The sequence below is a fragment of the Pantherophis guttatus genome, chromosome 1 (genome assembly GCF_059756535.1).
Source record: "Pantherophis guttatus breed Tessera chromosome 1, ASM5975653v1, whole genome shotgun sequence".
NCBI classification, from domain to species: Eukaryota; Metazoa; Chordata; class Lepidosauria; order Squamata; family Colubridae; genus Pantherophis; species Pantherophis guttatus.
In genome coordinates, this window is record NC_142063.1 from 199,846,749 (window position 1) to 199,873,648 (window position 26,900).

The following is a 26,900-nucleotide window of genomic DNA, read 5'->3' on the forward strand; positions in this document are numbered from 1 at the left end:
TGAATTTCTAAAATAGGCATCATTTGTTTTTCTGGAGACATTCTATATTCACCTGTGTGCATCTTATGTCTGCATATACACACGTGCATAAATATTCTATTTTGCAATTATATTTTTACAGGGATGTTCTCAAATGTACCTTAAAGGATATTTCTGTTGTCATGGTGAATCCATGGGTAATGACCGGCTCCTCTTCAGCAGTTCGGCCTTTCCAGCAGTCCAGCTCAACACAGCGGCAGCCAGACAACAGCACTTGACGATACATCTCTACAGAAGAGTTGCCGGCTAGCTGTCCAGCTGCAAACAGAGAAGAAGAAACTGAATCAAGGCAATCCATTCTGGACTAATGGACCTAAAGCGTATTGTCTTAAAAATATAAAAGTCTGTGCCACCTATTTTTCCCAGTGGCAAAAGACAAAGTGATAAATAGATAAAATTAAATGCACTCTTACAGGGAACAGAGATAGAAAATGACATAAGGGGCAAAATGAAATTAAAAGATAATTAATATTCTAACTGTTTTGAATGTTCCTATTTTTTAAAATGCTTAAGAACACATTGAACTACACATTTTGGTGGCCTAGTAAGAAACACTACAGAACTATACACAGTAAACAAAGAATTATGAAAGCCTCTTTGTGTTATTTAATGGCAGGCAAATCTAATTTCTGAAAAAACGTGGTCATGTCATTTAAAGATCAGGCAAGATGACTGAATAGAATAATCTCTTTTTTAAAAAAAATCGTTATCAAGTCTGCATAGTTTGAAAAAGGTTGCAATCCCTTGTAACTCCTCAGAGAAATTAATCAGGCCTTCAAATCTTTCCTCATCCTCTGGAATTTTATATGCAACTATTTAAGTTATTTTACAATAGCCAATTGCACACCTAAATGGGCTTTACTTACCCAATGGGAAACTTCTTCAGAAATTAGTGAGACAGGTTTTGTGGCTTTCTTATTGAACCAATCCTTGTTTAAGGATAATATGTGTCCAACCAATAAACAACTAATTAAATGAAGTTTAGGTCATCCATAAATCCACAATGATACATTTAAGGAAATAAGCATCTTATTTCTATATAGTAAATAATAATTGATACATATTTACCTCGTGTCTTAGCTTAAACTGCAAATTTTAGCAAGACAACAAAAATACCTGCAAAAAGAGCTAAACTTCTAGAATTGTAGTGAATGCTACTAGCTTTATTTCTAAAAATACTGTCAAAGAAAAAATTAGGTTGAGTTGTTACATTCTTGAAAGCCACCTTTGAATAGCGAAGAATCAAAGTAATGTTGCTGTCTTTTCTTTTCCTGAATACTGTTCAGGTACCAAGCCTGACGCTATGACTATAACCAGTTTTTCTTTTTTTTATAGAACAAAAGGGTCCTCAGGATTTTGCTAAATTATAACCGTATCCATCATCAAGCAGTGTGGTGGCCTAGAGGTGAAGAAGCTCGCCTCCCACTTGGAAGGTTGAGAGGCAGTGACAGATCAGGGTGCGAAGAGAAAATATCAGTTGCAAACTCCACGTAGGCGTCAGGAAGGGCATCTGGCCAGTAAATACTCAGCTCCATTCAGTAGCCCTGACTCCATCCCGAATCAAGGGATGACAGAGTCGTAAAAAGAAAAAAAATTAACGTATCCAATCTATCATCATTGATAATGCTGGATGGAAGGGCTGAAGCTCTACTTCACTGACAACTATAGGTGCAAAATATTTTCTATCAATAGGCGATAAATGGCAGGGAAAAAAAGGCAGACGAGCATCAAAATCTCAACATTGAATCACTTCAGATTCAATATCAGACTGTCTGGCATTTGTTCCTTAACGTGTTCCTTTGGTCATCCAAACAGACAGAAAGATATTTGGTTAATAGGAGACTAAAGCCTTTTCATAAGATAGCAGCTTTATTACAGTATCCAGGATCATGTAAGGGGAAGAGATTATGTATATTCTTTTCAGCCAAGAACAGGCAGAATCTGAAGCTGAATTGGTTAGACACAAGAGGATGCCTGCTAGCTGGGAGCTGAAATCCAAGGAAATTATTTTTAATTATTAGAAACGGTAGTACAATATGGAAACTGAAAAGCACTTATGGGAATAGTTGTGTGCCTCTAGTGCTTGCTTAGCTTTGAAGCCCAAAGAAGTCAACTTCATTGTTGCCATCAGTTGAGAGCTATTAGGAGGCACCAGAGAACAAACCCAAAGGGATCTCCCAACCAATACAATACTGGAGAATTTGTGATATTCACCCATATTGATACACTGAACCATTTCATTACATAGCTTAACTTTCCACACTTTAAAACATCGTGTCTATGCTAATGAAATTTGGAAACATGTATACAAAATGCTTTTACTCCAGCGTTGTTGAGAGGAAGAGGGAAAACCAAAATGAAACCTTTAGGTAGCAGAAGATAAAACAAAAAAGAGACAGAGATTAGCGATACTTCTCCGCTTTCCAAAATACTATGATATTAGCAATGTGGGTTTTTTGCAATGTGGAGGGTGGCTGGGAAATCCAGCATTGCAAAAAGCACGCAGAGAGGATGCTGTAGGTAACATCAGACACCATGACTTCAGGGTGCAGGAAGTACAACTTTCTTGCAGTCCTCATCTGCATGGAAGATGCAGTTCTGTGCAGGAAGCCTGCAGGAATTATTACCATCCATCTTCTGCATTTTCCGCTGTGCTTTCAGAGAGAAAGAACCTTTGTGAAGAAAGCTACCCCTCCCCTTACTCTACATGAATACCTCCTTCTACTTGGAGATAAGACACTCTTTCAATCATCTCCTATATACCGTGCCTTTAGGGTAGAATAGGAGACTCAAAAGATTGGATGTAGTGTCACCATCTAGTCTGCAGTCTAAAGACCTGCCACCCAGACACAGAGAATTAATTCTGCAGGATGAGCTCTGCATCACTTTACACAATGGGGACAGGAGTGCAACGACAGAATAAATATGCCTTATAAAACATTTCTCATGCAGAAAAAAAACAAAACACTGAAGGTCTCAAGAAGACTTGGGTAAGACTATTGCCACCATCACCACCGTTATTTCTCTTGTGAAGCATTTAATCACCTGAGCTTCCTCTGAAGTAGCAACTTGCGTGCACCTTTGCATTCAGCTCAGAAATTATTCAGGTTTCACAAGCATTTCCTTCGATTTGCAGACTGTCCGAAATAGTAAAAAAAAAGAAAGAAAAAAAGCTTTCCAAGGCTGCACTGCTTGTCTCATGGCAACAATTTTGTGGGGTGAGGGAGCATAGATTTTTAATCTTGCTTAAAAAAAATCGACAAAAACTCTTTTTTAATCTTTATTATTTAGATGTTTAAATGATCTTGTTAAAGGTGCCGCCGTTCTAAAAATGACTACTATTGTGGAGGAAAAAAACAATCATGAACAAGCCTCTTGGCTGAACGGTGTGCAAGAATGGACTCAGTTTTATGCTCTTCAAGCAATTATTAGAAATGCAAATTTTGCAGCTCCCATTCATGGACGCTCACAGCCACTGTCCATGAAACGTGATGGTAATAAACTATGTTGCTTTTGATAATCCTCATTCACACTGCCAAAGCACATACTGATTTCAAAGCAATCCAGGCCTAAAAATAAATTGCTGTCTACTATTTGCTAAGACATGTACTGAATCACCCACTCCATATTTGGGGAAATCTTTAACAATGAATAAAACTGAAAAAGGTATCCGTTCCCTCAAAAGGTATGAATGTCTGTAGTCAAGTCCCACAATAATTTGCTACTGAAGTAGTATAAAACTTTAAAAGAGAGATAGAGATAAAGCCACCGCCTTAATATTGACCTTTTTCACATATGAAAACTTGAAAATGTCAAAATAAAAAAATAATGGAATCAAACAGCTAAGTCAAAATTTTGATCTAAAGATAATTCAGCAAGGAGTTCATGTGGACAATATTTAGTGGCTTACATACAGTCGATCAGAATAGAGCTGGAAGAGAACTTGGAGGTATTCTAATGCGAACCCTGTCCAAGCAGGAGACCCTATACACCTGGTGGCGAACCTATGGCATGTGTGCCAGAGGTGGCATGCAGAGCCCTCTTTGTGGACACACGTGCCGTCGCCCCAGCCCTAGGGCAGGTATTGGCAAGCCGCAGATTCTTTCGTCCCTCCACTGCGGCTCCCTGTCAGGTGATCCCACCACTGGCTGGCCCCACCCTTCACTCTCCTCTCCCAGTCACCCCAAAGGAGCCTTTGAGGATTGAACACCGAGAGGCATGGATGTCCTCTGCCTTCTGCGTTCCCACCACGCACTGAAGTGAACCAAACGGGCCAGGGTCTCCCTCCTTGCTAAGTGGCCCCGCGAGCCCACTTGCAAACTGCCTGCTCTGCTCTCGCTGGCCAGAGGTGGGGCTCCGCGCTGCTGCCTCCCAGCCAGAGAGCCACATTTGTTTGCTTGCTAATTGCATCGGAGGAGGGTGCTGTGCTCAGGCTGCCTGGGCCCCCGTCATGGGGGGAAAGAAGTAGAGGGAGGGCGGGTGTCTCCTTGACAGGATCCAGGTTGGAGTTGCCTTATTTTGTGTGGATCTCTAACGCTTGGCTTTGCCTGCCAGCCTCCACTCCCCCTCCAGAGCCCAAGTGGTTGGATTCACATGACATGTGAAACTGGGCAGGAGAGCAGAGACAGACAGACAGACAGACAGACAGACAGATAGATAGATGAGGCAGAGAGAGAGGGAGAAAGAGAGGGAGGGAGGGAGGGAAAGAGAGAGAGAGAAACAGGCAGAGAGAGAGAGAGAGAAAGAAAGAGGGAGGGAGGGAAAGAGAGAGAGGAAGGAAAAGGAGAAAGAGAAAGACAGAGAGGGGGAAAGAGAGAGAAAGAGAGAGGAAAGGAGAGAAAGAGAGGGAAGGATTTATCACTCTTAGAACAATTAGCTAAACTCTGGCTTATTTATCATTATTTTAAGTAATAAAACCTCATTATTCAGGTTAAATTGCCATGTTGGCACTTTGCGATAAATAAGTGGATTTTGGGTTGCAGTTTGGGCACTCAGTCTCTAAAAGGTTTGCCATCACTGCCCTATACCATTTCAGACAAATGGCTGTCCAATCTCTTCTTAAAAGCTTCCAGTGATGAAGCAGCCACAATTTCTGAAAGCAAGCCTAGTTAATTGTCCTCACTGTTAGGAAGTTTCTCCTTAATTCCAGTTTACTTCTCTCCTTGATTAGTTTCCATCCATTATTTCTTGTCCTGCCCTTCTACATGGTATTTTCTATCACTTTTCAGAAACAGGTGGATAAACTTGTAATTAAATGAACAAATTACAAGTACCATGAACAAAAGTTACAATAGTTTTTGTAATGTCATCTAATGATTGTTATAGTTATACCCATTTTTCAAGAACACAATGTCCCCTAAACTGTAACACTACAAAGGCATCAGAATCTTCAGGCTTTCTGGACTGGACCCTCTGTCTTGTACCTATCATGTAAATGAAGGAACCTATTGAACCTATTAAGTAAATTTCAGACTCTTCTATAAAGAAAGAGATCCTCTAGCACATTCTCCAACCTATCAATTAAAACTCCAACTATCTTGGAGAAATCGGTAAATAAACAAAAAGAAGGGTGGCTCTTCTATAGCTTTTACAACTTGAGGCTTTCAGCAGTTCTGTCCTGACTTGGCTATCAAATCCTGGATCTCTAGCGAAGTATCTAAATACCATTAAAACTCTTCTCCTGGCCTTTAACTGGGTGAAACGGTACAATGTAGGGCAACTATTTTTGAACCTATATACCTCACATGGACTAACTTACAAAATGCACCCAAAATCGGGGACCCATTGCTCCTGAGGGAATGAAATTTGGGAAAGTTGTGACTGCTTCAGTACAACTAGCTGCTGCTCCACTACTAGGCTACTGCTGGAGTCACCTGGTTTTCATTTTTAATGTTCTGTGATAGTTCCCTACCTAGTCTCACAATCCCTCACTCCCTTTCCTCACCCAGCAGCAGCTACTTACCAGTTTGCTAGGAAGGCCAGATCCTGAAAATGAAACTCAAATACTTTGGCCACCTAATGAGAAGGAAGGACTCACTGGAGAAGAGCCTAATGCTGGGAAAGATTGAGGGCAAAAGAAGAACGGGACGACTGAGAATGAGATGGCTGGATGGAGTCACTGAAACAATAGGTGTGAGCTTAAATGGACTCCGGAGGATGGTAGAGGACAGAAAGGCTTGGAGGAATGTTGTCCATGGGGTTGCGATGGGTTAGACATGACTTTGCAACTAACAACAACAACAAAAGGGAAGAAAGGGAAGGGAAGTGGAGGAGAAAGGGAGATTTCCAATGATTCCCACAAGGAAACTGAATGGGGAAATCCAACAAGAAGTTGGAAGCTATTCTTGCTCCCACTGCTTTTTTTGCCTTGGTCATTCTGTTTCTCCCTTTAGCTAAGTAAATATCTTTGAAACAATGATCCAACAGGGCCTGGGTTGTCTCCTTTGGAATGGTTACTGGGATCTTACACTACGTTTTGCAGCAGTCATAACACTGACTTTTAACTATATTTTTAAATAAATAATTTTATTGCTCCAGGTATTTGATATTTTGCTGCCCTTGTTTTAGCTTTTATCTAGAGCAAATGACTGAATTCCAGTGGGTCAGTGCATTGCATATTTTCATGACTGAAAGCGGTTTTCCCCAACACTTGAGAAGTCAGGTGGTCACAGTGAGTTTCTCTCTAGCGCTAGTGAACATTTGCTTGCATAATGTTGCATCTCATATTGTGTTGTATCCGTAGCCATCAAAGAAACAATTCTGCGTATCAGTTTTTGTGATTAAATATCCCATGCCATTAATAATGGGGTGACACAATGCAACAGTCAATTTTAACATATGGACGTGGTCAATTTTAAGATATGTGCATGAAAGTAAAGTAACTGGATGTGATATCCAGAAAAGATCATCTTATTGTTATCCCATGTTACATGCTGACATTCAGCAACGCATGCTTTCCTAGCGAGCCTTACTACGGCAATCCTGAAGCAACTGCGGAGAAAAATATGAAAGAAGTTTATCAGCTACAGAAGCCGTAGAATGCAATAGTCGTGTTTGGCTTTTAAAAAGGATGTGTGTACATTGAACTGTAAAAAGCTTAGAAGAGTGTGCCTTCTTAATCACACAGATAAATGATAATTGTTCTTGAGCTTTTGGCACTGCAATACGAGGAGCTATACAGTCAGTCCTTCATTGTGACAACAGTAATAAACTAAACTGATAGCTAGGAGAAATCTATAGCAAAACTGAGTTCCAAATTAAAGGCTGGAGGCTATATGAGGGAGGTAGGGATTGAAAAACTACTCCCCTGTTTTTTTGCCATCTGGATGACAGATCAAGTATAGTTTGGAATCTCTTGGAATTGTTTTCCTTTTTTTTTCTCCTGATAAAATGGTAGCTTTGGATTATAAAGAGCATTATTTTCTTAAATGAAAGTAACCATTATAATACTTAAACGAATAATCAGTGCTTGTACTGTCAAGCATGTTTTCATAAGACTAGTATCAAACATAAGGATCAGCGTAAGATACCGACTCAAACAGTGGTGGGTTTCAATTTTTTTTACTACTGGTTCTGTGGGTGTGGCTTGGTGGGTGTGGCTTGGTGAGCGTGCCAGGGGAAGGATACTGTAAAATCTCCATTCAGAATTTTTACTACCGGTTCTTCGAACTACTCAAAATTTCCGCTACCGTTTCTCCAGAACTGGTCAGAACCTGCTGAAACCCACCTCTGGACTCAAAATATCATACATTTAGTAAACTGTACATATTAAGATGATTGGTCAGGGAACTATTACAAAACAAAATTGTACAAAGAAAAGAAGGTTGAAACTTAAGAAAACAAATAGAATATCATAGATGGTTAAATTGACTCTACTTCTGTTAAAACCCCATTTAAAGTTAAATCCATCTTCCTCCATCTCTTTCATGTTGGTACTTTGGAAACTGCTTTTAAAAGTTATACAACAGCTTGAATATTTCTGTAATCCCTATTGGCATAACTTCATAACAGTAAGCACTTGGGAGGGATGCTATAAAAAGAAAAAGACTAAATTATTTAGTAGCAATAGAAAGGGGGGGAAAATCACATTCAGGAAATATGGTGCAAGTCTGAAAAAAAATCATTATTGATGCAGATGTGACCCAATAGGTAAAGTTAGAAAACAGCTACTCTTCTACATAATAATCTAATGTGTTCATATTTCCAAGTCCATAGGTGAAAATTTACTTAGAGAGCAAAACACCACTATAGAAAAGGCTCAAGGACGATTGGTTTTACATATGATAATTACAGAAGGCTATTCTAAGCACAAAGACGGAAGACTACAGAAACACCATAATGGAGAAATGGATTGAGAAGGTGGCCGAGTTTGCAGAAATTGCTAAATTGATTTTTTTGATCAAGGAGGGAACTGCAACTACTTTTATAAAAGGCTGGAAACCCTTTATGGTGCGGTAGAGCAGTGATTAGAATGCAGTACTGCAGGCTACTTCTGATGCCTGCCGGTTGCCTGCAATTTGGCAGACCGAATCTCACCAGGCTCAAGGCTGACTCAGCCTTCCATCCTTCCGAGGTGGGTAAAATGAGGACCCAGATTGTTGGGAGCAATAGGCTGACTCTGTAAACTGTTTAGAGAGGGCTGTAAAGCACTGTGAAGCGGTATATAAGTCTAAGTGCTATTGCTATGGATTATTTTTTTTACTGAAAATGGATAAAAGTGAATTGATGATATGGGGATTTATTGATTAAAAAGGTTTGTTTATGGGAAGAGAACAACGATATGCAATTCAGGAGAGTGGAAATAATAATTGCTATGTTTGTAACTGCTGCAAAGAAGTTCAGAATATGCTTCATTGCTTCTTTTTCTTTCCTTTTCCTTGCCCTACCCTTCTAACATTTTACAATTTCTTTCTTTGCCTATTTCTCCTTTTATGTTTCTGAAGGTTTTAAAGACTTTGTAAAATCTTGTAATAATTTTTTTTTTTTTTTTTTTAAAAAGAAAGATGGTATGGGCATTGGACAAACAAAAACCACAAATATTTTCCCAGCTCTTTCCCAACAAGCCCATAAGCTCTGTTGGGAATCTTGCGCTTGATTTATACACAAGGAGCTTTAGTGGGATTTATAGACATTTCTTTCTATTGATCCCAGCACTCTGGGCCGTGCACACTTTTAAATGGCAGAAAAAAGGTGGCTTCCTCTACCAGAAGGCATATGGTATTAGGCTGGGTCAGAGAATGGGAGGGCATAAATATTTAGACCAGCTGGGATCGCTCTACTCTGTGTAGTACAGAACAGCTGGACTGAAAGATGGTTCACTAAGCATATTTGTGTACTGGCACTTGAGTGCTTGGATATAAAAAATCTCTATACAAAATTAAACACTACATCTCCAATAGGAGATACCCAGGGGTGCTATTCAGCAGGATCTGGAGAACTGGTAGCGGGAATTTTGAGTAGTTCAGAGAACTGGCCAATACCACCTCTGGCTGGCCCCAGAGTGGGGTGGGAATGGATATTTTGCAATATCCTCCCTCCAGGAATGGAGAGGGAATGGGGATTTTGCAGTATCGTTCCCCTGGAGTGGGGTGGGAATGGAGATTTTGCAGTATCCTTCCCCTGCCACGCCCACCAAGCCACGCCCACCAAGCCACGCCATGCTCACCAAGCCACGGCCATGGCCACGGTAGTAAAGAAATTTAAATTCCACCACTGGAGACACCCCATATTATTATATAAGAATTTCCAAACAAGCACATTTTAACCAGATTCTTATATATATACACCATTTAGGATGGCAAAACTCTTGTCTCTTCTCTATACAGCCTTCTTTTGTGAAGAAAGCAAAACTGCTAGTCCTTCTACCAGTGCTAAGAACTCTCATATTTGCTCATATGCATAATTAGTCATCCAGTAAATTTAGAAATGTTGATAAACTGTGTATAAATACTGTGGAATCAAAATGCATATTCTTTCATAAGTTAGTTCAGAACCCCAATCCTGGGTGATGTTTGGAAGGTTATCTTTCCCAGTGGCCTTAGTTTCTTTCTTAGTATTCTTCGCTATTGTTTCTTATTGTAGTTCTAGTATTTTACAACACTGGTATTGTATTTTAGCCTTTTTACTGTAAGATAGAAATAAAAGCCACTTAGAGTCCTGTTGAATTGGAACAACAGGTGAACCCTGTCAGTAAACTGAGGGTAAATAAATTTCCCTGTATCTAATGTTGATTTATTTCCACTTCAGAGATTTAGCAGACTTCTTCCTAAAATTCTCTTCATTTCATTTTTTTGCATGCATGCCTTTTTTTTTTTTTTGCAGTTATTGATAATAAGGAATCATAGTAGCAAAAGGAACATCCTGTATACAATATAAGCTTTATACTGTAAAGTATAAAGTATCAAGAAGAATCAATGACTTTTATCTCTTTGAAATTTTTGGTGGGGTATGTTCATTGATGTAAGAGTAACAACACTGAATCACAGTATACATCTGAAATACAAGGCTGCTTATTTTATAACTCAAGCAGGGAACGGATGGGCTTTCCATTGGTATTATAATGCTCACCATTATTGCAGGTAATAATGTTACATACATGTATACATGCATACATATAAACATACATACATACATACAATTTATAAATCTTTTTCATTGAAGAAACAATCACATTCAGATTTGTTGGAGGTGATGGGAATTAGTCTAACATCTAGAGGGTTACTGATCCTCCACTCCAGTGGTGGGTTTCAATTTTTTTTACTACCGGTTCTGTGGGCGTGGCTTGGTGGGCGTGGCATGGCATGGCTTGGTGGGCGTGGCGGGGAAGGATACGGTAAAATCTCCATTCCCACCCCACTCCAGGGGAAGGTTACTGCAAAATCCCCATTTCCTCCCAATCAGCTGGGACTTGGGAGGCAGAGAATAGATGGGGGAGGGGCCAGTCAGAGGTGGTATTTACCCGTTCTCCGAACTACTCAAAATTTCCGCTATTGGTTCTCCAGAACTGGTCAGAACCTGCTGAAACCCACCTCTGCCCCACTCTTTGTATTTCTGCAAAGCCATACTGTATGTATCATCTAGAAATCATGGTTGGTCTCTTTTTAGAATGGCTACCCTTTCATTAAGGTATTTAAGCTACTATCGAACATGCAAATGTTCCTGAAACTTCCACTACCAGACACAATCTATTTCCATTTTATATTAACTCTGCTGTTTAGAATTGACATTTTTGCAAATATTTTATTCATTTAACAAAACTGAATGCTACAGATAGTCTCCGACTTAAAACTACCGGTATTTGTTTAGTGACCATTACAGCAGCCCTTAAAAAGTGACTTACAACTTGTCCTCACACTTACAACCACTGCAGCATCCCCATAGTCACATGATCAAAACTTAGGCGCTTGGCAAGTGGAGGTATTTAGAATGGTTGCAATGTCCTAGGGTCATGTGATGACCATTTGTGACCTTCCCATTTGGCTCCCTACAGCAAAGTCACTCTGGATTTGCTTAATGACCACATGGTTCACTTAACTGCAGTGATTCGCTTAGCAACTGTAGCAAACAAGAGCGTAAAATTCATTTGATAAGAGCAGATACTCTTCGGCTTAAGTAAGTCCCTTGACTGCCTGGATGAGCAACAAATATTCTGGCCCCAATTGTTGTTGTTAAACTGAAGACTATCTGCTCTTATCCAATGAATTCAGCAATGCCACTGTGGCTGCTGCAACTTGAAAATAAAATACCGCCAGTGGTAGTAATGATCTATAAAAATGCAATGATTAAATTCCATTTCAAGCCACTGCTTTTTTTTTTTTAATTGGTGTGTGAAACTAAACATCAAAAAGCGGGGACTTGGGGTGTTTTTGCACAATGATGTTCTTCTGGTTATTCATCTTCATAGTAAACACTATAATTTGACCTAGCCAAAAAATGTATACTAAACAATATTTGGGACTATCTGTTCCAAGGCCAATTTCTAAAATTACACATTTAGCCATAGCATGACAAGAAACTGGCAGTCATGGGTCTGGGTGGAGTTCTTTCAATCTTTGCTTAAGCCAATCAAAGCTACAGTATCTTCAGTTCACATCACCAAGCCAAAAAAATATGTAGGACAACATCAAGCTAAATCTGTATCACTGCTGATCTCAAATAGAATAGAATAAAATTGTTACTGCCATTTTAAAAGTACACTAATCAGCACACGATAAAATGAAATTTCGTTGCATTTAGCTCTCAAAAAGTAGCCATTATGCATACACATATATGAAACATCACAATCTATTTTGATTGTGTGTGTGTGTGTATCAAAAAAAAAAAAAGAATCCTGCGACTTTACAAGACAGATGGCAAAGGAACAAAGCTGTAATAGAAACTAGTAGTCCTGCTATAGATACTTTGAAACCTCCTCCCAGAGGGGAGCAACAGAGACAGGCCATGAAGTAGGTGTGTGGGGTCTCTAACAATACTTCGAGCTCTAAGCACATAACGCTTATAAATGGTATCCTGAATGACGGGAAGCAAACTTTCTATAATCTTCTCAGCTGTCGTTACCACTCTTACCCAGAGGGAAGCAACAGAAACAGACCATGAAGTGGGTGTGTGGGGTCTCTAACAATGCTTTGAGCATTGTTACACAAAGAAGTATTAAAACCTAATAGGCCCAGATTGTTCACCAAATGCTGAGGAATGATAGTGTTTCCTTGTTTTCACATAATAGTGTTCTATGTAAAAGAAAATAAGATTTGTCAAGAAATACTTGATTACTGTTGTGTGCTTATTTCAAAACATTTTCACTTTGTCGAAAGTCAACTCTTCGTTTAACTTATGAACTTTTTTAAATATGATCATGTTTTGAATAATAAGAACTGCCTTCTAATTACAGAGTACAAATTGTCTCACATTTGTAAGTGAAGTAAGTTCCAATAAACTCATCTCCACATAAAAATCAGTGCAATACACAGACATTTTTTAAAAAACATACATTTTGCACTCATAAAAATGAAAAAGTCTATTAAAAACAACTGAGGGAAGCAAAAGAAAAGGCTGCATTTCATTAAATAATCCTTGATGAAGATTAATATTGCTGTCTATCTACAAGTGATCCTACGTGTCTTGGCTTAGCCTGTGTTTTTACTCAGTCTTGTCAGGCAAGATGGAACGTGTATCTATGGTTCAGGAAGTTCAATATATATAAATTTGAATTTGATTTATAACTTTGAATCCTACTCATTTTAAGTCCACTAGCTTGGCAAAGAAATTCCACTTAGCATTCAAGATAGCTGTGGTTATCTAACTGTATGATGTCTTGTATTCCTAAGCACTTGCTTGAACAGGCAGAGTTTTCAACTTTGAAAGCCAAAACTAAAAACCAAACAGTTGTCATTCATTGCTTGAACTTTAAAACTTCACCAGTTCTGAAAATAAGGCGTAGGTGCACAGGCTTCCCTAAAATCTTGGACACACATTCATAAGACTTCCAAATCTTGATTCCAAACCATCATTTCAACGCGACAGATGAGTGAAATTATTAAATACCAGACTGGTATTTAGGATAATTATATTACCTACATTTAATTTCTATTAATCTTTAATATAAATAAAATTAAACCAAATTTAGGCTTTGCATTAATACCAGTGCTTTTTGTGATTGAATGATTTGAGTGATCAAAATGCCCACTCAAAAATGTATTTCTATAAAGTATGCATGTATAGAGGAAAAACAACCTTATTCATAATAATTAACAACCATGTTGCTCCTGATGAAAAACTATGTTTAAAAGGTAATACTTGAGTATGTTAATTATATTCTCATATTGCTTCCTTGAATCCAGTGTGGCTTATGCATTTCACAGAAGAAATAAAGAATGTAAAAATAACTGGCACGCACTTTCCCCCTTGCAGAGTTAGGAGTCCTCTGTCAGTAATAGAAATAATGTAGAGAAAATATGGATCTCCAGACATGCTGTTTCCTTTCAATAGGGAGGGATTTAGTTTTATGTGGGAGCAGTAAAATTTAGTTTTATGTGGGAGCAGTAAAATGTAAAACTTCCTTGAATACAGTCTCAAAAAATATATCAAGGAAAAGCTTCTGCATTTGAGTATTGATTTGTTAAGATGCGCCCAATGATCAGTAAATAAAAGAAGATTACTTTTTTTCAGACATTACTTTGTTAAATCTATGGTAAGGCTAGGAATTCCAGCTTTTATTTGTCATAATTCATCTATTTCTTCTGAGCTCGTATGGTAAAGGAAACCCAGATTCTTGTCCACCATTAGTGAAGAAAGTTCACTAGGTGACTTTGAGTCCTTCATTCTCTTAGCCCAACCACTTCACAGGGATGTGGCAGTGCTGTCTAGGTATCAGCATGTCCCAAAATTTTTGATGAACACTGGGCCCTACACAACAAAATGAAGATCTTATACTTAGGCAAGGAAAATCAAATGCACAGGTATAGAATAGATGATACCTAGCTCAACAGCAATAAAAAGAGAGGGCCACTAAGAATCCTAGTGGACAGCCATTTAAATATGAGCCAGCAGTGTACTGCATCTGCCAAGAGAGTCAATGCAGTCCTAAATTGCATCAGTAGAGAAATAATGAAGTATTAGATCATATGAGTAGCACTATATACTGCCTTGGTAAGACCATATTTGGAATACTGCATTCTGGTCTGTTCACCACAATACAAAAAAGATGCTGGAACTCTACACAGAGTGCAAACAAAGGTGAGTAGGGACCTGGAGGTTAAAACATATGATGAACAATTGCAGGAAATGTGTATGTCTACTCTAATGAAGAAAAGGAGTAGGGATGACATGATAGTAGTCTTCCAATGTTTCAGTGGCTGTCACAAAGGAGAGGAAGACAATATATTCTCCAAAGCATCTGAGGGCAAGACAAAAAGCAAATTATCAAAGACAACTCCAACCAAGAACTAAGGAGAAATTTCCTGACAGTGAGAATGATTAACCATTCTTGCCTCCAGAAATGTGGGTGCTCCATCACTGGAGGTTTTTAAGAAGAAGTTGGATAGCCATTTGTCTGGAATGGTATAGGGTCTCCTGCTTGAGCAGGGGATTAGACTAAAAGACCTCCAAGGCTCCTTTCAACTCAGTTATTCTGTTAAATAAAAATACTATTTGAACCAGAATATTACAAGGCATTATGTACATGGTCTAAATCTCTTTAATTTACTCCAGACAAACTAAAGACACAACCACAGTATGCAAACAAAATAAACAGAAATGCAAGACAGTTGCTGTTCTTCCCCCTTTTGGCAAGCTTGCCTTGAGTGAAGAATGAAGAGCCTCCATCTACATTCTGTCCTTAGCTGACCTACTTGTTGTTCACTCATTGTCATCAACATCTCAGTTATCCTGGTTAATGGAAAATGGCTCTTGCCATATGTGTACCTCGTGAGAAAGCTGACATTCTTTAAAAAATGATTTCTGGGATTTGTGATGGCCATCTCAGAGTTTTTGCTAAATCTAAAAAGGCATTCTTCTGAAGTGCAGGCTTAATTTAAAAGAAGCTCAACAAAAACCAAAGTACTGAAAGTTAAAGTCAACATGGCTTGACTTGATCTACTTGTTGACAGTAGATCATTCATTTTATGGCTTAAAAGTTCTTAAAACAAGGGCAAGAGCTGAGGAAAAAAAGCGATGTGGGCAGGTAGAACTGGCAGTGAAAATGGCCCAAGAATTTGTGAGAGGCCACAACATATATAAAAATGGATAAAGTGACAATCTTGGCTCAGAGAGACAAGCTTCATGCACTTCATATATGCATTGTTGAATGTAAACAAAGAGAGTAGGGCTTATATCACCATGCCATGTCTACCATTTTGCCTAATTTGGCTACCCACATGGACAATGCTGGACAGTATCCAATCCTCTCAGCAGGTATCCTTCAAACTTGAAATATGCAGATTTGTATACAGAATGTAAAGAACATCAATGTTATAAAAGAAATCTAAATAACTTGTTTTTATACTGTACCTGTGAGGTAGGTATTATGTGAGGAATTGATAAAATAGTGAGACAGAGGCTGACTCATATCTTCATTCAAATCCAGTTTTTCAGGTGGAACAACTCCATTTTCTTCTCCACTTAAGTATCTCATAAATCCATCCACTGATATCTGTCCTGGGAGAAAAGAAATTCAAAAGTCATATTCTTTAGCTCCATATGCTCCACTTGCAGCTCACAGGCTCATTTGGATTAATAATTTTACAAAGCAAAACAACACATTATTTCTTGTATCAGCAGCAATATACTGTAGGTTCCTTCCCCCTTTATTGCTATTGATCTATTAATGACTTGTTCAACCAGATATTCTTCAGTTGTGTTGGCGCTAAAATTCCAAGAAATCCCAGCAAATATGGTCAAGTTCTTTTCTTCTAAGGGTAGGATGTAGAGAAATAAGAATAAGTTTTATCTAAGTCAACCATATTAGCTCTATTATGTATTCCTCAGTCTGTATTAAACAGCCAATTTCTCAGTGCCCCAAATGTCATAAAAGATAAGGATCTGATTGCAAGGGAAGAACACCTGCTACTACTTGCATCAGATTTCTTTAATAATTATTGCCTTGGAAGGTCAAAAGGAGAAAGAGAAAGAAATAGGCAATCCATACATACAACATTACTTCAACATTTCTCCTTTTAGCTTTATATTTTAGTTGTCGAAAAAAAGGAAAAAGTTTAATGAAGGGAGTTTCAGAATAAATGTCCTTAGAAATCTATGAATCTGTGTCCTATTGATTATATTGCAAATTGACCGCACTATCTTGATTCTAGTGACAGTTGCAATGATGGTGTTCTCACAATATTGTAACCGTAATGCCCCAAGTACTCATGTAATTAAAAGCATGACTTCTGCCAACTTTAGTTTGGCTTCTGCTCAGGCGATCGCTCAACAGAGGAAACAAACATACTTTACATTGCAGAAACAAGTTTGAAAATTGCTCTCCAGCTTGACTGTTTTAAGCTTGTCTGTTTGGAATTTAAGAGTTCAGAAATTACACATTCAAAAACCTCCATAAAATATGGCATAACAGGCTGGTGAACATCCCAGCCAGCTCAAGGATGGCTGGCAAATTCCACAATTGCTCTGGATATTAAACAGAGGAGGTTTACATATGAAGAAATATAATTAGAAGATGTGTTGTTCTCAGCTGCAGCTTCATGCAGCTTACTGATGTTCTTGCTAATATCCTGCATTCTTCATAAGGATATACATATCTGAATTAGAAAGACAGCACTGCTTGCAAGCAGCAGGACAACGACTTTGCCAACCAGAAGCTGTTTAATGTCTCTTATTATGGTTTTTTTCTATATTCTCATCAAGTTATTTTCATTGTATATGTGGATTATCACTGCATGAGAGAATGAGTGGGTAAAGCCAATTGATCCAGCACTTTTGTTATATCTTCACCAGGGTCATTGTACTGGGAAAGCAAATGTCTATAACTGGCAGCTCCTCAAAGAAGTTTCCCGTGATATTTTGAACATTGGAAGAATGACATTTTTAATCCATCAGTAGCTCAGTGCAGAAACAGCCATGCCATCAGCCTGCACTCCCAAGAAATGGAGAACAGCAGGGGTCACCATAAGACAACAAAAAGGCAGAATAAATAGGATTCCTATTCCGTTATTGATCACGGTGTGAACCCCTGAAGAAATCTGCATTCAGCCCTAAGACTTTGTGCCAAGTTGTTTCGCTTCTCATCCAAGAAGCTTCTTCAGCTCTGAAGAAGCTTCTTGGATGAGAAGTGAAACGTCTTCAAAAAAGCAAACAAACAACCCAAAGAAAGTCCAATTGCCTCTTGAAAAAGCACCTTTGGGATAACCATGATCTGGAAGCTCATTAGACATACTTTCCAGTGGTGAAATCCAAATTTTTTTACTACCGGTTCTGTGGGCGTGGCTTGGTGGGCATGGTGTGGCTTGGTGGGCGTGGCAGGGGAAGGATACTGCAAAATCTCCATTCCCACCCCACTCCAGGGGAAGGATACTGCAAAATCCCCATTCCCTCCCCACTCCTAGGGGGAGGATATTGCAAAATCTCCATTCCCACCCCATTCTGGGGCCAGCCGGAGGTGGTATTTGCTGGTTCTCCGAACTACTCAAAATTTCTGCTACCGGTTCTCCGAACTGCTCAAAATTTCCACTACTGGTTCTCCAGAATCTGACAGCACCTGCTGGATTTCACCCCTGATACTTTCTTGGAAAAACAACAAGAAAAACTACCTTTCAAAATTCAAAAATAACAAACCTAGCAGAAAATGAATCCTTTTCTAAAATGATCATACTTTTCAAACACAATGAATGAGCAAAAGTCATCAAGCCCGTAAAAATCACACTATCAAAATTTGATAACAATATATAGAAACTTAAAAGAACCTGTAAAATGCCTCAAAATTGAAATACCTGGTGCATTCATTGGCATTGTGAGGTCAAAATCCCCAGGGGGAGAGCGTTCTCTGTGGGAGCGCTGACCCTCTGGAACGGTTTACCCACCGGGCTTAGGACAGCCCCCGACCTCCTCTCCTTCCGCTGTGAACTGAAGACGTGGCTTTTTCATCAAATGGACTGACCCGTTGTGGGGGGTTTTTACATTGTAATAATTTTAATTAATTTTAATTGGATTTTAATTTATATTTAATTCATATTGTTGAATTTTTATCTTGTAAGCCACCTTGAGTCCTTCGGGAGAAGGGCGGCATATAAATTACAATAAAATAAAATAAATAAAATAAAAATAAAAAATAAACCAGTAAGCAGCATTCTTAACAAAGTCTTACTTGATCTCAGAACAATCCATAACTTTCAAATCAATACTGTACCTAGAACTACAAGCAAAGCATCTCAATGAAAATAAGGTGCTAATTCCTATTGTAGTATCAAAAATATAAACATGTGAATTTAATATACATTATACTAGAAGAGAGTCTGAAATATGTATAGATGCTATAAAAAGATGGCATTTTTACTTAAAAAAACATGCTATTTTTATTCTTCATCCAAGTCTCATTTTAAGCTTTTTTCTATAAACACAAAAGAATGAAGAGCATGTTTTTTTTGTGCAATATAGCTGGGGAGTGAATACTCTGACCTGTTCAACTGATACATATTTCTGTAATTAACAAAAATATAGGTTAGCAGATGAGCTTATTTTAAGAACATTCCTGCAATCTATTTATACATGTATCTGCATATGAATTATTCAAGAGTAATGTGCATATTCTTTAATTATCTATTAAAGAATAGCTTCTTTCTGTTAATCTGGAAAAAAATCCTCTTCTTCCTTCTGTTTTTATTTTCAAGAAAGAGGTTTAACATGCCCCATTACAATATCCATGATATTTAGACTGCTTATTCTTTAAAAAAAAAACATATTTCTAAGCCAGTATGTATGCTTTGCTAGATTCTGAGGATTTCAGATACAGCTAAAAATAAAAAGATAATTTAAAAAAATCAGAACACCCTCATCGTCTTATTTAATAGATAAGATGTTCTGGAACCGACTTAATTTTTTTTATCTGGGGTTCTCTCAGTTCTTAATTCCTTATCACAAGAAACTTAAAAAACTATTTTTTCCCCCCATTCAAGCTTCAGCTCATAGCAAAAGCGAATCAAGGATTTATTTTTTTCCTCTTTGCTCAGGGATAACTGTCTTTGCTGGTCAAATCTTGTTGGACTTCCTAAAATTAAGATGTCCTCTTAGGGATAGGGAACAAATGTTGAAGATGTACAATAGAAACATCCATTAATATGACACTTCTATTATTGAATATACAAATTAACTTGGCAAAATTATAATTATTCAATGCATACTGTTAAAGTACTGTTTTCAATATAAAAATAAACTGAATATTTATGAAATATAAAAATGCAATTAAAAAACTCCACACTCTAAAAAGCATATATCAGTAATAATTGTATATTTGATGCCCCTTTGTTATATTATTTTCTCTACCGAGCATCTGAAAATCACACTGACATCTTCTAGATTTTCTCTGCATTCTTCAGTATGAGGCTGAAATACTGCTTATGTTTTCTGGGTGAGAGAATTATATTTGACTTTTTTTTTTTTTTTTTGTCCACTAAAAGGAATCCAATGCTTTTAGAGCAAAGAGCTACCAATGAAAAGCCATTTTGTCTCTGTCTCCTTAGCAATAACAAACATTAAATTGATCTCTGCAGGTCTGTGCAGAGATCCAGATATGAAGGGCCAGATTGATGTGGAGTGTCTACTGCCACACACCTGCATCTATCAGGAACTTCTTAAAGCTGCTGTATATCTTTTCCTGGGATGGTAATGAGCCCAGGCAGTTTAAGTAGGCTATGCAGATTCTTAACCACATTTTATTTTTGAAGTCTGGATCTCTTCACAGCTCTAACATAAACACATTATCAAAAACAAATGAAACCACAGAGAAAATGTAGTTTTAGCACTGTGCTGGTGCTGCCTGTCACCAGCCTAGAATGCAGAACTTGGGGCAATTTAAACCGGAGGAGAAAGCAAAGCTTGCTGAACAAAAAGCTAAAAAATATATATCTAAAATATAGCACTGTGACATATGCAAAGAAGACTGGCAATACAGAGGCTATGGCACTGAGGGGAAATAGGAAGCTCTTTCTATAAAGTGTTTGCTCTATCTCTGTCTATTATTTTTGTGTTAAGTTTTTTCCCCTCACTATGGGATGATGTTTCTAAGGACTAACGCCAATCGCTAGGATTTTTCAACATAAAAGATTCTCTGTTCTGTCAGCCTCTTCCTTTATTATTTGCCTATCTTCAGATGATCAGAGCGACTCTCATGTTATGTAAGGGCAGCTCAAGCAAAACCTGAAAGGTTTCGCCCTATTGTTCTCTGGAATGCCAACAAAATTCTCAGTATCATTTTATCTTTTGATACCAATCGGAATTGAACTATTCAAGTCGAGACTTTGACAGATGTCCAGGCAGACTATTCCTATGAACATACCCTGTCTTTTCAAAAAAGAATATCTTCTTTTTCATGTATAACGTTTTTTCAAAAGCTTTCATATTTAACATCAGAAAAATATATTATTTTTCTGAGAGATGGGTGCATCAAAAGACTATGGATGTGTTTAAATCACAGGCCAATTAAAATTAGTTAGAATTCTGGCTTATTTGTGAACAGGCAGTGTAATAATTAATGCAAATATCTTTCTAATTGCCTCATCCATGTTTCAATATATAGATGGCTGAATCTGTGATATGTTTACTGTTGACCAAACCAGGCACCTTGGCTTGTTCACGTCCCAAAAGCCTGAACTTTGGGTTTCTGAAACCAAAGTGAAGCTTTTGGTTTCTGACCCTGGATTGTTTTAAGTGGGATGCATCAAAGCCAATGGTTCAGATGAGACAGTAAATGAACAGGAGATGAAGAGATCTGGGATTTGACGACAAGGGTAATGCTCATTTTCTGCTACAGACTTAATATCTTATCTGAACTCAGCTGAAGCACCTTTTGATGCTTCAATTAGCACTAACTTCAACCAAATTAAAGAAAATGTTTACATATTTTCCAATTGCAAATGCAATTCAGCTGATTGCAGAAGTTACCTTCTTTTTAGTACGTTTTGGCAATAAATAATGAGATGATGAGATTATTAATGTCTCCTGGGAGACTATTCCAGAAGGAACAAACAACATCCACATTTTTATTGCGGAATAAAATCCTTCATGATCTGCATACTCACTTCTATACATTAAGATGTTTTAGCATTAAGATTATTACAACTTGCCCTATCCAACCATAAAAAGGTAAATAAGGTCCTTCACTTATGACCACATAAGTGAGCCCCAAAGTTCTGTTACTAAGTGAGACAGTTGTCAAGTGAGCATTACCACATTTTATGACCTTTCTTGCCACAGGTGTTAAGGGAATCACTGCAGTTGTTAAGTTAGTAACAAGATTGTTATGTGAACCTGACTTCCCCATTGACTTTGCTTGCCAGAAGGTCGCATGACCTTGGGATACTGCAACCATCATAAGTATGAGTCAATGGCCAAGCATCTGAATTTTAGACAGGTGACCATGGGGAAGCTGCAATGGTCTAAGTGTGAAAAACAGTCATAAGTCGCTTTTTACAGTGCTGTTGTAACTTCGAACCAGTGGTGGGTTTCAAAATTTTTTACTACCAGTTCTGGGTGTGGCTTGGTGGGTGTGGCATGGCTTGGTGAGCATGGCTTGGTGTGTGTGGCAGGGGAAGGATACTGTAAAATCTCCATTCCTACCCCACTCCAGGGCAAGGATACTATAAAATCTCCATTCCCTCCCCACTCCAGGGGAAGGATACTGCAAAATCCCCATTTCCTCCCAATCAGCTGGGACTTGGGAGGCAGAGAATAGATGGGGGCGGGGCCAGTCAGAATTTTTACTACCGGTTCTCCGAACTACTCAAAATTTCCACTACCGGGAAGTGACCACACACTTCTGCAGCTGTGATACTTACTGCTATATCTGCTAGGTATTTCATGGTGAAAGGCCCTGCCAAGAACATTTCCTAGGGGACTGTTGGGACAGAGGAGAGCCAGTATTTAAACACCGACTGAAAATAAAATAATCTGCTAGGTTGAATGCCCAGCACATCGCAACATCCCCACTAGTAATACCCACTTTTTTGTCCCAATCAATGAAATCAGCAAAGTTCCAAAATGGTAGTGAATCCAAGGCTGTGCTCCTTCTTCCCAGGTCCACAGAGAATTGTTTTGTAAACTATTGTTGGTCTAATGAAATCCTTGTGGGTCAGTAATTTAGAAAATCCTTCACAATCTGCCATTTTCTGAGGTGGGACTACAGCAGCTAAAATAAGAATAAACTAAATAATAAATTAGCCGGTTTGGTCTAGTGGTCATGGCAACAGGCTAGAAACTAGGAAATTATGCGTTCTAGTCCCACTTTAGGAATGACTTTGGGCTAGTCGCTCTCCCTCAGCCCAACCCACCTCACAGGATTGTTGTCGTGAGGAAAATAGGAGGAGAAAGGGGGTATGTTCGCTGCCTTGAGTTATTTATAAAAATAATAAAGGTGGGATTAAAAAAAACTTTAATAAATAAATAAATAGGTTTCAAGAGCAGGACTCTTGAGCTGAGTGGTATATCACAATGTGAGTAATCCTAGAGCCATCACTCCATCTTGCCTTCTTAAAATGGTGCTTCAAACTTTAATGTCCCCTTTTTATCAACAGTTGTTACTGACATAGGTTACTGGCTGTTTTAAAGTTATTAAAAAAAAGCAAATTAAAAAAAATTGTTTACAGAAATGCCTTTCCTTCTAGAGATGCTGTTGAATAAGCATAAAAATGTCATCTTGAGAAAACACTTTATCTATTAGTGCTGATGTGGTCCTTCCTTAAACAAAATCTCCAAGTTAAACTCTGTGGTGATTGGCACTGGTATCTGGCCCATTAAAAAAGGATCTGTATGATAATTCTTGCCTTCTTTTTCCCTTCTAGATTTCTGAAGCTAAGTAAATGACAGAGATAAGTCATCTTTGAGCCACATACAGTACCTGTGTTGCCCCTCTTATTAAGAGATACTGGGTCCACTGGTTCCTTCTCTTATATAGTATGAAAGATATAGAAGTATACATTACACAGAGAGAGAGAGAGAGAGAGAGAGAAGAGAGAGAGGGGGGGAGAGAAATATTATCTGTAGTCCCCTACCTGAAAAAGATAGGAATATCAGTGGATTTTGTCTACCTGAACCAAAAAAGCTAGGCCAATGACCTTGATGATTTAGTGCAGACATTACATACCTGAGGGAAAGGGACCAGCCATTGTAACCTCACACTGATGTTATCTGCCTGAAGGAAGGACATTGGCTATTAACACCACATTGATGCTACTTGCTAGAAAAAGTCTGACTTACACTATCAGAAACAGTGGGGGAAAATGGACATTTTATTATAGCCTTAAACTAGGAGTCAAATGTAAGTATTCTTTATATCCTGGGAAGAAGCATTGAAAAGTCATTCTTTGTATACATTTGTGTTTTCCTTTCTTTTTCTTTAGATCTTTTCACACTTTTACTCTTATTCTCTTTTTATCATTTCTCTTACAGTTGTTTCCCCAAAAATAAAACCCTGTCTTATATTTTTTTGGAACCCTGAAATAAGCGCTTGGCCTTATTGCCATGCACTCAAAAGCCCGATTGGGCTTATTATCAGGGGATGTCTTATTTTGGGGGAAACAGGGTATTAGTTTCTCTTGTTAGCTGTTGTTATAGGTGTATGCTTATAAAATGTACTGAAGTGTATGCTTATAAAATGTACTAAAATGACTTGATGAGAAACAGAGGGGGTTTTACACCATCAAAAGTAAAGAGAAAAACTGATTTTTATTTCATATCTTTCCAGAAAGATATTTGGTTCAAATAACAATGAAAATTAAAGAAAATATTCCATTTCTAGCCATATTTATTTTCCTCTTGCTAGAAAATAAGGCATTGGGCCATGATGTTGGATGAGCCCACCTTGGAGTTCTTTATTATGTTACTTCATTGCACCTAAGAGTTTTCTGTTGCTTTGAATTTATTTTTATGTTGATTTTTCTTTATTATTATTTAAAGTCATGTGTTGAATGGGTAGCTATATAAATTTAAATAATAAATAAAAACAAAAATGGCAGTCTTCTCCAAGATGCCTTCCAGATATGTTAGCATCTCATTTAGAATGTGCCAAGTTAGGAAATGTTTCTTCCATAGGAATCAAAGGAAAGGAAAGAGATAACGTTCTTAATTCAGAAACGTTATGAAAACAGCTGTAAGAAGCCAAAGTGAGAATCAAGATTTCTACGCAATTGCAGGCAAGGCAGTAATCTCCTGTCTGAACAGAAGAAAGCATACTTCAATGGGGAAATAGCAAAATCTCTTATCATTTCAGTTGGAAAATCCAGCCTTAATCTCTACCCTTTCAAAATACAGCTAGCAGTAAAAAGGAACAAATCTCACCATCAAAAATACTAAAGAAACCTGTAGCATGAACTACAAATCTCTTGCTATTTGTTAACTCATAGCACAGATGTTTCATTTTACATTTCAAACTTATCTTCTTGATCTTTTTAATTAACTAATGTGAAGTGCTTTAGCTTCTAGCTATTTGAGAACTGCTACATAAACAGTCATGAGGATTTCACATTACAATAAAAGCTTTTATTAAACTCATAAGTTAACCTCATTAACAGGGACACTTGGTGTAAAGAAATGGAAGGCAATTTATTATCTATTGATACAGAAAGTATTCAAAGATTAAATCTAGTGATAACAAATAACTCTGAGCTTTGCAATGGACCGAGAATAGATTCCCATTTCTTTCTTCATAATAAACTGAATACTTAGAGAGCATTCATGTCAAGCATTAATTCTAGGCTTTCAACAGGCTGTAGAAAACTTATGACTTCTCAAGTTAGGGTTATTAGAGCTGATATGATCTTTATAAAAATGAATTTAAGAAAAAATATATAAGAAAAATGGATCAGCTTAGCAGCAATCTACTTGAAAAAAGAAGAGAGAATGCAGGAATATAAGCCCTTATTTCGTGCTATTCCCAGCCACCCACCCACCCCAATATATAAGATCCATGTGAATAGAAATTTCTCTCTCATGCAGTAAGCTCTAAAGCACAGCAATATTTTCTAATTGCTTGATGAATCAATTAGTAAAAGGAGCCTTAGTGGTGCAGACTCCTCCAAAAAGTCATCAAAGCTTAGCCCTGCAAGTTGTACTTTCATGGGGCCCTCCGTTACTATGAAGTATGACTTACTTGGGATGAGATTTACATCAAACACTGTATTGAAAATCGTGTTGCATTATTAAAGTATATTCCAAGTGGAAAAACCAGGCCTCCCATGCTTTGTACTTCTGGTAATGTGGCCTACTGTCAAGAAAAGAGACACACCTTTCCTTCCAACTGAGAAGAGGCAGAATCATAACTGCTTTTTCTTATTAGATGCATCACTGAAAGTTTGCATTCATTTTCATCTGTGCTTTTAAAAATAACTACCCAGAACACTAAAAAAAATTGGTGTACATAAAGAAATCATCAAATATAAGCTAAAATAATATATTAAATAGAGAAGACTGAAAGTTGAAAGTTGGACCATTGTACTGCAAGGTACGAAAAGATAGCTCCATGTAATTAGGTCTGTACAATTTTTCACCTGATGTGTGGTTGAAATACAACTTCCAGCAACCCTAGCTAGCACCTGGTTCTCAGTCCTGGACTGGAATATGAATTAACTGAGGTTCAATGCCTTATGACATGGCTATAGCAGATTTGTGAACAATATTTATTTGTATAAGAAGGATTGGAAGTTATAGCTCATATTCAAAAATTGTTCCCGAAATGTAAATAGATTATCATCACTTATAACAATTCCAGCATACATACTGCTCTTGTACTTGCTCCATTGCCATACAAAAATTCCTAGAGAAATTTGTATAATGACCTGTTTTTTTTTTTATTAGCATAGCCTTTTCATCTGATTTTGCCAATACCAGAAATTATACGTACAATACTTTCATCAGAGTATGCCCCATTGTGCATGTATGTGGGATAAAATAAAGCCTTGACAATAGTTAGCTAAGATAGCTATGTTAAAGCTACAGTAAATCATTCTACCTCACCTTGGTCTTGCTCAGTGGGAGCTTATGCAGAAAGCTTTTTAAAAATTGAAGCTTTTGTTTATTGATATTCCAGGGACTTTGTAACACCTGAGTTGCGTTACTTAATAATTTTTTTTAAAAAAAATGTGTATGCATTTCTTTATTGATTTATAATTTCACTCCACATACACACCCCTTCAACTCTGGTGGGCATTGAA

General features: G+C 37.8%; 1 protein-coding gene and 1 long non-coding RNA gene across 2 annotated transcripts in view; one reads left to right on the forward strand and one right to left on the reverse strand.

The window, feature by feature from the left end:
* The window catches only part of PLCB1 (phospholipase C beta 1), a 498,146-nt gene that overhangs the window by 128,962 nt on the left and 342,284 nt on the right, over positions 1 to 26,900 (reverse strand). The window contains exons 10-11 of the mRNA XM_034432348.3: positions 16,042 to 16,188; positions 140 to 297 (exon numbers count right to left, since the gene is read on the reverse strand). Coding sequence (XP_034288239.1) covers positions 140 to 297; positions 16,042 to 16,188 — 305 coding nt within the window. The remainder of the gene's footprint in view (positions 1 to 139; positions 298 to 16,041; positions 16,189 to 26,900) is intronic.
* The window catches only part of LOC117674367 (uncharacterized), a 28,399-nt gene continuing 25,462 nt past the window's right edge, over positions 23,964 to 26,900 (forward strand). The window contains exon 1 of the long non-coding RNA XR_009621964.2: positions 23,964 to 24,010. This is a non-coding gene — a long non-coding RNA (uncharacterized LOC117674367). The remainder of the gene's footprint in view (positions 24,011 to 26,900) is intronic.